Source organism: Sesamum indicum, linkage group LG1, assembly GCF_026168435.1.
Source record: "Sesamum indicum cultivar Baizhima isolate 11 linkage group LG1, ASM2616843v1, whole genome shotgun sequence".
Lineage (NCBI taxonomy): Eukaryota > Viridiplantae > Streptophyta > Magnoliopsida > Lamiales > Pedaliaceae > Sesamum > Sesamum indicum.
The window spans coordinates 16,457,806-16,470,726 of record NC_142657.1 but is presented as its reverse complement, the minus strand read 5'-3'; the positions used below and the strand labels follow the sequence as shown (position 1 = coordinate 16,470,726).

The 12,921-nt window shown below is 35.8% G+C and overlaps 2 protein-coding genes, 1 non-coding gene and 1 pseudogene across 8 annotated transcripts; 1 reads left to right on the top strand and 3 right to left on the bottom strand.

The window, feature by feature from the left end:
* Positions 1-104: 104 nt before the first annotated feature.
* On the bottom strand, positions 105-1,755 carry LOC105164675 (gibberellin 3-beta-dioxygenase 1-like; annotated as a pseudogene). The gene is made up of 2 exons (XR_016066668.1): positions 1,257-1,755; positions 105-727 (listed from the first exon to the last, which is right to left on the bottom strand). The product of XR_016066668.1 is annotated as a gibberellin 3-beta-dioxygenase 1-like (transcript).
* A 529-nt stretch (positions 1,756-2,284) lies between these two features.
* On the bottom strand, positions 2,285-7,322 carry LOC105164122 (Pyridoxal phosphate (PLP)-dependent transferases superfamily protein). 5 transcript variants are annotated; one of them, XM_088885806.1, is made up of 10 exons: positions 7,077-7,322; positions 6,870-6,994; positions 6,612-6,659; positions 5,623-5,751; positions 5,227-5,286; positions 4,494-4,650; positions 3,826-3,932; positions 3,671-3,729; positions 3,353-3,461; positions 2,285-2,869 (listed from the first exon to the last, which is right to left on the bottom strand). In XM_088885806.1, the coding sequence occupies exons 2-10, from the start codon at positions 6,930-6,932 to the stop codon at positions 2,417-2,419; spliced, it is 1,185 nt and encodes a 394-aa protein (XP_088741932.1). In that variant the 5' UTR covers positions 6,933-6,994; positions 7,077-7,322; the 3' UTR covers positions 2,285-2,416. The 5 variants fall into 5 exon arrangements, with proteins under 5 accessions (XP_088741932.1, XP_011081001.1, XP_088741938.1 ...); XM_011082699.3 differs by having other exon boundaries at positions 7,081-7,322; XM_088885812.1 differs by having other exon boundaries at positions 6,870-6,999; positions 7,127-7,322.
* A 2,213-nt stretch (positions 7,323-9,535) lies between these two features.
* On the top strand, positions 9,536-9,620 carry TRNAM-CAU (transfer RNA methionine (anticodon CAU)). The gene is given in 2 exon segments: positions 9,536-9,573; positions 9,585-9,620. It is a non-coding gene; the product is annotated as a tRNA-Met (tRNA).
* Positions 9,621-11,127: 1,507 nt separating this feature from the next.
* LOC105164113 (protein CDI) lies at positions 11,128-12,588 on the bottom strand. The gene has a single exon (XM_011082687.3). The coding sequence runs from the start codon at positions 12,249-12,251 to the stop codon at positions 11,418-11,420; it is 834 nt and encodes a 277-aa protein (XP_011080989.1). The 5' UTR covers positions 12,252-12,588; the 3' UTR covers positions 11,128-11,417.
* Positions 12,589-12,921: the final 333 nt, after the last annotated feature.

Here is a 12,921-nt window from a genome sequence, read left to right as displayed (position 1 = left end):
AGAAGTTTGAGAAGAAAAGAATGTTCAAAATTATGATATTATTAAATAAGAGCTACTCCAAAGATACACTTTGGATTTATTTATTTCATATTATTGTCATTTTTCTAGTCAATTTTCACACTATCATCATCATCGCCTTCCATGAATCCATTTCTTAGGCTGATTGTTGTGAGCGCCTTGTCGAAATGTTGGGCCTTAATGCCCAAATACTCACTCCAAGTAATGGGCCTATAGAGTGGGGGGTGGTCATTGTCCACTAGTTGCTGAAGTAGGCCGATTTTGACATTTGATGGTGGCCCATGGAGATAGACTATGGAGAATCGTTGTCGGGTCTGGTTCACAACTGCCCGATGGAGCGGGTTCAAGTATGCCCCATTTGACAATATGTGCATGAGATCTCCTATCATGACCACGAGGGGCTCCGGGGTGGGGCTGCAACGTGATCCACCCAATACCGTCTCCTCGGAACACCTGCAGGCCACTGGTGTTGCTTTGATGGAGAATGTTCAGGATAGTGGAGTCTGTGTGTGCAGCCATGCCCATGGCCCTATCTGGATCTGGACAGGGCGGGTATCAGTTGAGGTGTAGAGCTACACCTCTCTCTCTTCGGATTCGCCTTTTAGTCCGACCCACTTTACGTTCGGTTACACTCAATGACTCGAGCATGAGCCTCATAAGGTGGCTTGCTAGGTTTTTCATCTCCTTTTGATATTCTTCAATCGTATCACTAAAACGATAGGATAAATGAATTTTGAGTCACATTTATCAAGGTAAAAAACTAGCATATATTAAAATAAAAAATAAATTATAGCGAGCTCTCATGAGGTTGTTCATAATTTTAAATACTCCTCATTGTTTAAAAAATTACTAATACCTCCTGATTTTAACATACATTCAGCAACTAGCCCATTACACTTATCTTCATTATATTTTCATTTATTTTTTGTACCGAATCAGCCAATATGCCTTACGGACTATGAAATAAGTTTACATCTTTTCTAAATTATTTTAAATTTTTTATGGACTAGAATAGTACAAAGAAAATTTCACAGCATCGATTATTGTGTATTGAAATATTAGTTAACGGTACAAAACATGTAATGTCACTTACAAATACTTATCATTATGTGGTATATAAATATAAAATGGATCAACTGAGTCATACTATAATCATGCAATATCAGCAACACAAACTCGAACATTACTAATCAATCAGATTAACAAGCATTGTGTTGAAGGGTATGGAATTATCATACCAGAAGTTATGGTAGTCATGGGGCCACAATTTGACGGCATGTTCAAGCGGTGATCCGACAATAGTGAAGCCCTCACACCACATGCTCTTTTGAAAGAAAGAAGAGATACGCACCACCCCATATCCCGACAAGCCGTTAGAGGTACGCTCGACCATGAGCTTCCGATGCATGGGGAGGGAGAAAAGCCTCTCCCCCGCCAACTCCACTTCCTCAACCAAATTCTTGGGTACATTGTGGTTAACGGCTTGGAAAACGCCCCAATTCTTGCATGCAAGCCCGATGAGGTCCTTTGCATTTTTATCGTTCAGGTCAATTATAGGGATTGATTCGAGATTAGGAATATGGCTTTCGCAGGATGAACTGTGCTTATTCGCTTCAAACGTCCATGCATGAGAGTCGGGTAATATCTCGATTGAGCTCAAGTCTATAATTTTGTGATTGAGATTCAGGGGATGAGCTCTAAAGGCATCGGAGAGTACTGGCGAGGACATGGCTTTTGAGTTTGGAACGAGAAATATTTTTGTGTACTATATACAGAATAAAGTATTTTATTTTTCTCTTCTTTTTGGCTATAATTTATAGAGTGTCAAAGTCAACTTTTTTTGCTTTCCATTTGTTAAAAGCAAGCAATTTATAACATTTTCCTACTAATTCTTTGAATAGAATAACTTTTAATTTATTTCCATAACCTACCAAATTCTACCTATGTATATAAGGTCAAAGATGCCATGGAAGAAGATTTTCTAAAGAAAACAATCTATATAGAATAAAACACAACAGATGAGGCTATCCACCTAAGTCCAATGTATGAAATATTATAAAATATCTTATAATATATATGAATTTATAAAATATTTTAAATAAACTTAGGCAATAAAAAAGAACCTGGTAATCATCATCATGAATGCATATAGGTTCAACACTAAGGTAGTCTCATTTACACAAAGATGGAGCCCATATATACCAAAAACAGAAATTTAAAAAGAAAATCAACTAACAAGATCAGCAATGCTCAAAGTACAATAAAATTCGAAAAATTTGGGATTTTATAGAATTTTTCTTCAACTGTAGGTATCAAATCATGCCTCAGAAATAATTATTTCTATGTCACAATTTGCTAAAACACAATGGGACAGAAGACAATAGTATTGAATTTCACATCATGGAACCATGCCTTCATTTACCAGTTGTTGTAGCCCTCTCTTGAGCCTCTCGGAGGCAACACGACATTGGTCCTCGACCAATCCCCCGAACGAGATCCTCACGTATCCCGGACACCCGCTTGAGCATCCTGGGATTAAGACGACGCCATGCTTCCTTGCCAGCCAACGGACTACCTCAAAATCATCATGGTATTGGTGGGGAAGTTTTGCCCACAAGTAGATTGCACCTTCTCCTCCTTTGACGGCATCCTGCCCTAACGGGGACAAAGCGTCAAGGAGAAGTTCCCGGTTTTTTACAAGGTTTTTTACTTGATCCGTTACCCACTCGGGTCCCATTTCCAGAGAGTGAAGAGCGAGGCGTTGGCTGATTATCGAAGCGCAGATGGGAATGTTGTCTTGGACTTTAAGCAGTTGAGCTGCGAAACCTTCTACTTCTGAAGGGTACGCGATCTGCATCAACAAAGACGTTGAAAACTTTGCGTATGTCACATTTGTAATAGGAATAATTACACTAACATCCCCTAAGATTTAGGTATATTACAAAATGACACCTAACTTTAGAAAAATTATATCGGATCACGTGCAGATGTACAGGCATTGGGAAATTTGTAATGTGTAAAATATGACTGTAAAGGGGTTTGCATGTAATTTTCACAATCGAGGGACTTTGTAATAATTCGTGTAAATCTGAAGATACGTGTATGTGATCATGTCACATGTGAAATCACTAAGTAAAAGGGCGCTGATGTATATATTGATCATTATTAATTATCAACAACAGTATGCAAATTTACAAAAATAAATAAAAACTAATAGCATAAGGCGAAAATAAAATAAAGGAAAATTTTTGTAAAAAATAAGTAAATATTAATATTTCAAAAGATTAAATATCGTAAGACATGAATGTTTTTTTTTTCGTAAAGCAGCACTTACGTATCCGACTCGCCATCCCATCATCCCATAAGCTTTTGAAAAGGAAAACAGATTGACTATATGATCACCCTCTACACATACATGCTTCCGACCATCATACATGAAGTACCTGCATGCAAACTTGTTTAGACAGCATACACTCTCTCAGGATGGATGCTTGAAAATGCCACAAAAAAGAGCATTTACGAGTTAATTGTTCGTGTCGTCTTTCTGAACTCCCAAATCCCAATATTTTGTGTCGTTTGCCTCAAATGCATGTTAGATCGGACAGTTTGAGTACATTGACACTCTAGATAAAAAGAAACGACTTTTACTTACTCGTATGTATTGTCTACAACAAGCCAACATCCAGCGTCTCTGCAAAGATCTGATATCCGCTGCTTGAATGCAATCAATACACAAAAGGCAATGTCACAAAGAGAGTAGTATGCATATGAAGAGATAAGACAGACAGAAATGAGGAGAATTGAAACCTGAAGAAGAGGTTCAGGGATATAGGTTCCTGATGGATTTCCGGGATTTACAACAGTAACGAGCTTAGGGGTTGGTTTTGTATCCAGTAACGTCTTCTCTAACCAGTCTGGAAAGAACGTATGTCACGGTAATTACAACACGAATTGTTTAATATTATATAATCAACTATCATCTGAATGCATATTAGCCTGGAAGATCACATCTCTTCAACATTGTTCTAGGCAAAGCATTTCCTTAATGGCAATTCTATCTTTTTTATATCAATTATATGAGAATAAAGAATTTGTAAACCGACTATAATAACAACAAAACAAATAGAACAAAAAACGGGATTTTCGACAGTATCATGCAAAAGATGGGAAAGCATGTCGGTTCAAGATAAGAAATATTTCAGTATGTTTTTTCAACAGCACTGATACTCGGGGGGTCCCAACTCCAGCTAAATTCACCATATTGATTGACTATATGCTTCATAGAACAAATTTATGCATTAGGGGTAGAAAATGCAATATAGATTGTATCATATGGGGAACCACCACAAGTTTCAATAATAGAAAACATCATGCATGTCTTGCACAAAGAGAATGCAGTATTTGAGGTAATTATCTAAGATCAATGGTAGGAGCATCGCCATTCCGAGACATGGGCATTTTGTTTAGATATTAACCTGCATCTGGATGAAGAGTCTTTGGGTCACCAGGACCCACCAGAATGTCAGTCACACCAGTCATCTGGAACGACATGTATGAATTGAAGTAGTATGGAGCAAACATGATGACAGAATCTCCGGCATCGCATAGAGTAAGAACAATATTCACAAAGGCCTGCAACAATTTGGCAGCAATTTTACAAGTTGTACAGATATGGAAGCTGCTCATGCGTTATAAGAATGTTAGCAACAGGTATTGGGAAAAATGCAACTCCTGCTTAGTAAGAAATCTAGCATATGACTGTGTGAAGCTTTGAAGTGACAGTATAGATGGAGTTATCTGGACAGCAAATTTTAATCTGTGTGCAAACTTGTTCATGACACGTATCATCTCAGTTGTATGTTTTGATATAGATTGCAGACACAAGAAGAACCTCTTGGGGGGGAAATCAGTGGGAAAAGCGTACAATTCAATGACAAAATGTTAATATGTAGAATTAAATCCAGTTCAAGTCATTGGAAGAGTAATGCCCACAAAGCAGCTGTCTGTCTGACAAGAGGTGCAAGGGACAATGTCAGGGAACCAAATGGATACCTTTCCAAGAAGAAGTAAACAAATGCAGCAGCTAAAAAGCTTGCAAATGCATTACAAATTGTCAACTCAAATTAAGCCCTTATAACTCTTTTCATGTTAAACTCTGTTTTCTGTACTGTCATGGAGAAAAAAGTGAATCAGATTGAAACTGCCCACCTGATTTGCCCCAGCAGTCACCATAACTGAGGATTTATGTAACTTGTTTTCATGACGTAACTGCAAAAGCAATGACAGAAAACAATTAGCTCGACAACCAAAAGGCAATGTAAGTTTATAGTTACTTATACATCTAGAGGATCTGACTGGGATATAAAGTTGGCAAACTTATCCCAAATACATCATATTTCACCAGTTATAACACTGAGGCTGACCCATCAAATAACTCAACAAAGTCCATCAAAATATTGAGTATTCATAGAAAATGACAAGAATTTTGATGAAACGACATGAATCAGTATGCTGAATGAGACACTTTCATTTTGAGAAATGATACTTTACAACACCAAATAAGTCCTAGCAGAGAAGATAATATAGATAGCTAACAGATATGACCTTCTTCATTAAGGCCTCCCTCAGCTCAGGAAGGCCTTCATCAGCACCGTACCGACTAACTGAAGGCTCCCATACAAGTTCTTGCACCTTTTGTAGCGCCGGCTTGGGTGGTTGCCAGTACACTACTCCCTGCAAAAACACACAATGAGGATTAAGTTTACCATTTTAAGCTATCGTTTTTCTTTCAATCATGTAGAGTGGAAACAAGTTGGATCATAATTCTAAATTTACAGAGAGTATAAACAGTAGTCACAGTAGCAGTATTTACACTTCTAAAACCTGCTAGCTAAAAACTTGTCGCTTTATACAATCTAACCAAGTCTTCAAATAATAAGTAATCGATGAAATTAGTGACATTGGAATAGCAACAGTCAGGCTTGAACGTCGACAATATAGAAATAGGTAAAATGGGCAGGATTATGAGCACAAGGCAAGAGCATACGGTTCACATCTCGATTTTGGTCCACAAACGGAATCCCGAGTCACCAACTGAAGACTTTTTCCCTCTGTTTACTCCTGGTTTAAGTCATTATCACTCTGCTATTAGCCAAGTTAAGAAGGGGAATAATCTAAAGCCACCAGTCATCTGGATATGCAGTTCAAGAACAAGAAAACCCATACGAAAAACTGCCAACTTCAAGATGCAGATACTTGATACAATCAAGAACTTCTAGAATTCATTAAACTAATCCAGATCATCATTGGTAACGACAACCCAAAAACAAGTCAAGTTACACAATTCCAGATGCAATTGGCTCTAAAGCAACTCTCACCACCCGTAGAGATGTCGAATTCAAGAAAATGTACTTTCCCAAGAACCAGACATCACCAGACTTTACGGTTCAACACGAAACAACATAGACAAAGGCCTTCACACTTCTCAATTCCTTGACCTCGATACTCAGAAATACATGTATACAATACCACGAATTATACATATTTTACAAAAAAAGTCATGAAAAGTAAAACATTGGGGAAAGTAAACAAACCTGAGCCAAAGAAACACAATCCTTCACACCTCGGATCAGCTCTTGTATCTGAAGATTCAAAACCATTAATTTTCACAATCCACTAAAACTAAAGGCACCACCTTTTCACAACATTCAAGCAACTCTTCATCCAAGTATTCAAGAAACACATATGGGCATACGCAGTAACATGTAAATACCCAAAAAACAAAACAAAAAGCACAGAAAACTAAACAAGTACAAAAAGGGATCCCATTTTCAATACAGAAAATTCAGTACCTGAACCATAACAGGGGTATCAGTGAGCAAAGCCCTTCTTGCAAGCATACCACAAGAACCCATCTCTCTTAATTTTTCTTTAATTTTTCTCCCTTTTCTCAGATGCCCACAAAATAAATATATGTCTGCGCTGAACAAAAAGAATTACTTTTTCCTCAAAAAAAAAAAAAAACAAAAGGGTAGTAAAAATTCTTGGCCTTTTCTCACCTACCCTTCAAAGATTATTTCTTTATTGTTTCTCATAAAGATTGGCAAACCTCGTATTTTGTTAATCTCTCAGTCTCAGAGAAAAGGTAATAAAGAAATTCCTTTTTGAATAATTTTCTTCTCACACCAACAGCCACTACTACTTGCCATTTTTTGCTTGCAAGAGACGAATCCGAGTGAAAAGATCAGGCTATGCTGCGAAAACACGATTCTCGCACAGAAAGACGATTCGCTTTATCTATTTATCTAGTTATTTACATAGAAATATATATTATTATTACATGGTGTTCGTGCAGGATTTTTTACTATGCTTTTCTTTTATTATTCCTCTATCTAATAATTTATGTAAATGGCAGTAATTTCTTAGAAGTGAAGAGAATTCAATTTAAATTCAACGCTAAAGAGAAGATTATAAAGAGGAAATATTGTTTGTGATGTGTTTGGCATGGAGAAAATTGTTGTCCAATTTTGGCAACATTTTCTCCATAAATTTGAGAATTTGATACGGTACGAAAATTGAGAACATGGATGAAAAATAAATTACAACTCATGAGTAATATACAGATATATCCCTTGCATTAAAGATGGCATATTTAATTTTTTTTTTCGAAATATTACACTATAAATATAAAGCTGTCGTTCCCACAATTATAATTTACTTATTAAAACTATAGAATTTGTTGAAAGCAAAAATAATTTAAATAATAGAAAACTTTGGGATTGAAATTCAAGTCATGTACGTTTTAACTTGTGTATTGATCTTCGTGTGGCTAAATTTTTTAATTTTAGTACAATAAATAAATTATAAGATTCAGTGCACATGTATAATTTACCACCACAAAATCTCAAATTCGGATCACTGTTTGAGGAATACACAATATTCTTACAAAAAATTAACAATCACATGAGTGAAATTTTATAAACCAGGAGGATTCTTGCACATATATGCTGCATGTGAACGTTTTTCGAGAAAGAATTTTACGAATAAATTGTTTGAAATAGTAACTTGCAAAACTCGTGTAATTGGTATGATAAATTAAAAAATAAATAAAGTTTAGATTGCAAAGTACAAAAAAAATAGAGTGATTTTTTTTAATAACTTATATATTTGATATAAAATCTATTATTTTTATTTAAAAAGATGAGAGAGAAAGAGAGATAAATACTGAGAGAAACAGAAATTCATTGGTTAAGAATGAAACAAACCTATTTACTAAAATTACGTCTACTGGGCATTTAAAAATATAGACGTACGACCTTATAAAATAGATCTTATTCAACTAAAATCGTACTCATTAATTGTTAATAATTGCTATTCAAATTCATTATTATTTATATGCATCCAAATTATCATTTACATTGAGCTTTTAATTTTCCCAAACCAGATTAATTGTAGCCCTATAAAATATAGTACTACATTATGTTAGATGCTAGATGCCATATAAGCATATGCAAAGTTCTTTTTTAATTGATACGTGGGGGGAAGTTTCACATTTTTTCTGTGTTGGTTCGGTTCTACTTTGAGCCCTCGTACACAAATACCGTTCGGTAGTCCTATTTTACTAATGTTAAAAAAAAATTATAAATTTAGTTGTAGTGAAAGTCGAAAATATTTGAAATAAAAGTAAAAGTTGGTAAAAAAAATTGTGAAGTTGGAATATGTACAATTTTACCAATGAGCTGTAAAAGTTGATGAGAGAAGTATATAACTTTTAATTTAAATGAGCTTAATATAAACAGTTTAGAAACATAAATTGTAAATAAAATAACGTTATTTTCAACTTATTTTTCGATTAAAAAATTGATAAGTACTTATGTTAAATTATTGCAAAACTTCATTTAGTACCATTTTGATGGGGTCACGTTAGCTATATGAGGGAACCTTACACTAACTATGTTGATTCATAAAATATGTGTAGACTAAAATATTCTTAATATATATATTTTTTCTCGCATATATTTGACCGATCAATTTCATTAATAATTTTTTTGTTTATAAACACCTTATATTAATTTATTTTATCGATTTTGATTAGTTATTAATTATTTTGACTCCTCTTTTTATTTGATATAATAATAAAAAAATGTAAAGAAATAGGTGGATAATGAAGTAAAAGAGAACACAATGTATGTTATTACTATTTAATATAGAAGTAAAAAGAGTAGTCCCTTTTATTGATATGATGTGGGAATAAGAGGTGAAATGGTGAGGAAAGCAACAAGGATAAGCCTCTAAGTTGATTCTATTGCTGCTCACATCTCACATCATGTCATCATCACTATTAAGATCATCAACCCAATCACAAACCTCCACATGTCCCCAATAAGTACTAAAAGCATAACCCCCCAACTTGATTCTTGGCCTCCAATTCCATTGAACCAATTGCAATTCTGATAATTCTGAATTTTTAAATTCATTAAAAGGTCTATAATTTTGTTGTGGAATGAATGGCATCAAAGGGGTGGTGGCGCAGTTGGCTAGCGCGTAGGTCTCATAGCTTCTGAGTTATCCTGAGGTCGAGAGTTCGAGCCTCTCTCACCCCATCACGTATTTTCTTTTTCTTCCTTTCTTGTTCACCTCATTAATAGTTTGTTTTTAAATTTTACCTGAAAACTGGTTGTGTTTTTTTGGCTAAAAAAAGAGTAAAGTAGGTGATGAGATTCCGGAAAAGATCAATATATCCTCCAGAAAAAAGGGTGAAAGGGATTTCACGCATTTAAGGTATTTGACCGGGTGTTAATCCCTTGAGGATTATATATTTATGGCGTATAAAAGGGAGAAAATCCCAAAGAAAAAGGTAATTTTTTTTTGATGATTTTACCAGTACTTAGGACTAGAGGGAGATTTCTCTTTGGAGGATTTTTTCCGTGAAGATTATATTTATTGTGATGAAAACTGACTTGGGCGTCGGAGTATCTTCGCCGGGGCTTTTCCCGGCTAGGTAACGTTTGTTTCTCATTCTCAGAATATCCGTGGTCGGAAACGGAAGGCAGATAACGAGCTCAGAGTGCGATCTGCGATTTCGAGCCTGATCAGTAGGCATGGTTGAGATGATACTTATTGATTTAATAGTTCTAAGTATGTTTAGACTTTCGTTTTATATCGGATTTTCTTCTCCCATATGGTTATTTTCAGATGTACCACAATGGGCTAATAATGTAAATCATGCCATGTCTGTATAACGTAATCGCTTTGCTTATATGGTTCATTCAAGATTTCTGCACAAACAATATGAGTGAGAGAGAGAGAGAGAGCTGAAAATGTGGTGATTGGTGGTCCAGCTCCCTAGAGCTTCAAAAAATTTATGTAGCAGATTTGAATACCGAGTATTCGGGCACAACAAAGTCAGCAGTCAAAACTAAGAGGCAGATGTACAGTCTCCAATGGATGTAAACAACAAAGTTTTATTTCAACAAGATGAGTAAATTCACCAAGTTTAATACTTGCACCATCATTCTTTAAATGCACGCAGACATGAGGCATACCACCATAAGATTACAACTTCCCGTTGCGTATAAACAAGTTGAGGAAGACGAATTGGAACGACCAAAGTTGAGGAAAAGCAAGAACAAACATCAATAGGAGAAGTTGGCCTACCCTGTGAGATTTCTGCAGAACATGGAGATTGGCGGTTGAGATTTCATGAACCCTTTCGAAATTCGCCCACAAAGATGGAAGGATGAATCCAACTAATATGACACTACAGTGTTTGGCATTTAAGCGGATGCGTTAACATTGGTGAAGCACAAAGTTCAAATTCCTCCATTGAAAAAATACTCCAAGTATGCAATAGATGAGCTAAAGCAGTGAAGGTATACTTTTCTGACAGCCCTTAATTACTCGATCTTTGAGCAATATAAAAGCCGGTGATGATGATTTATACGAGTAAACAAGGAACATGCAACAAAGGCGTCTAAGTTAACCTGGTCCTCCAGCTTGCCCAAGTTTATGTGAACAAGCCATTCGATAAAATTGTTTCAGAAAAGCAAACAAAAATTCAAATCAAATGGTATCAAAGGCAAGGTTGCAGAAATTAGGCTACAACTATCATAATTCAAATTCACAATCAATCTCTTTCACCAAATAATGATTATCAATATGATGTCACAAATCTTGTCTTGACAACGATTCTTATACTACAATGAAGAATCCTGACAATCAAACAATACGAATATTACACACGAGAAAGGAATGATTCTATATCCGTATATAACTACCAAAGAACGCCAACCTCCATACTTTAATGACTTCTAATCAAATACGTAGAACGTGGAAACAAATGGCAACCAGCCGAATACCTTATTAGTGGACGATAAGTTGTAGTAGCTACAAACATTGGCTTAATCCACCTTCTTCTCAGCAGCCTTCTTGTACTCCTCCAACTCATTTAACCATAGATCCCCAAACTCACAATCCTTCCACTGCTCAAACCATGGACCTCCAAGAGTGTAATGTATTGCCTTTGGATACGTACTCTGATCACCCTCGACAACCTTGTTGTGCCCCACAAGGAAATTCCATACAAATGGGACTTCTCCTATCTCATCATCCTCTAACCATTGAAACCTATGCAGAAATGCACCCGTCTCCTTATTAACCACATCCGGGGTTAAAGCTCGATTCTTTTCATGCCCACAGTTATACAAAACCATGGAAGACCAGTTCTTCCTCGGGTACACCGTTTGCACAGCACCGTCCATTTTCGTTGTCTCCTTTGGTGTATAATCGTGCTGCACGCACATTATCGCGTATTTATCATCAGTCATATCAACTAACTCCTTGATATCACCCAAGTACAAGAAATCACAATCCACAAACATGGCCCAACCCTCATAATTAGCCAAGAAAGGGGTCAAGAAACGTGAAAATGAGAACTCAGTGCTCTCCAATTTCCCCCTCTCTCTCCAGTAAACGCCTTTTTGGCGCAACTCACTTTGCTTAATGGGGAAAATCTCAATTGGGATTGAAGATCTCTTGAGTAAAGAATAGCGGCAGACCTCATAAGCAAGATCCTCCCTCGGATCATAGCCTATGAAAATCTTGAACGACTTTGCATCTCCGTTCTGGCAATTTCCATTGACATTGCCATTGCCATTGCTCAAATTCTTGGAAACGGGATCAGGGTTTTTCACCTCAACACCACTTGAACAATGCAACTCTGTTCCACCTGACATGATTTCCGGCTAAGAACTTCCAACCTGCAAAAGAACCCACGAAATTAGTTCAAGAAAACCAGCAAGATCCTGCAAATTTTCACACACTAAAGCTGAAATGTAGCTAGCTAGCAGATCTGAGACGGGGAAGGAAAACAGTCAAGATTGAGTCTTTTTGTACAGAAATGAAAGTGGGTCAAGGGATTTTGTTTTATCCGAGTAGTTAAGGAATTTGGATCACAGATTTTTGAGTGTGAAAAGAGAGGGAGAAGGGATTTTATATCGACAGCGTTTTTCACCACAAGGCCGTCGGTGGCGCGGAAGGGGTTGCGGGGATTTAGCGCTGAAGGTAAGTTTAGGGGGGGTGTTATGTGGGAAAATTGAAATTCTTAAATACTTAAACTAACCATCTATCAGCTTATTGTTAAAAAAAATTAAAAATATTATCTTTATTTAACAATTTTTATCTTTGGATTTTTAAATAAAATTGATTTAATTGAAAATTATAAATATTAAGCTATTTTTCCAGACGTTCTAATCTTAGTGTTTTTTTTTAACTTTTATTTTTAAATATTTTTAATTTTTACTATTGTTTAATTTATAATTTTTTCTACAATTTATTTTCATTATAAAAGTAGAAAATATTATGACCTCACTATCATGTAAATAGACCCACTTTTTAAATTAATGT

What these genes read in the sequence shown, in the direction of transcription:
- LOC105164113 (XM_011082687.3), bottom strand. Translation starts at nt 12,251, where the DNA reads ATGTCAGGTGGAACAGAGTTGCATTGTTCAAGTGGTGTTGAGGTGAAA.
- LOC105164122 (XM_088885806.1), bottom strand. Translation starts at nt 6,932, where the DNA reads ATGGGTTCTTGTGGTATGCTTGCAAGAAGGGCTTTGCTCACTGATACC. An exon ending in ATACCCCTGTTATGGTTCAG is followed by an intron (nt 6,660 to 6,869) that starts GTACTGAATTTT and finishes TTGAATCTTCAG; the next exon opens with ATACAAGAGCTGATCCGAGG. An exon ending in TGACTGCTGGGGCAAATCAG is followed by an intron (nt 4,651 to 5,226) that starts GTGGGCAGTTTC and finishes AAATTGTTGCAG; the next exon opens with GCCTTTGTGAATATTGTTCT.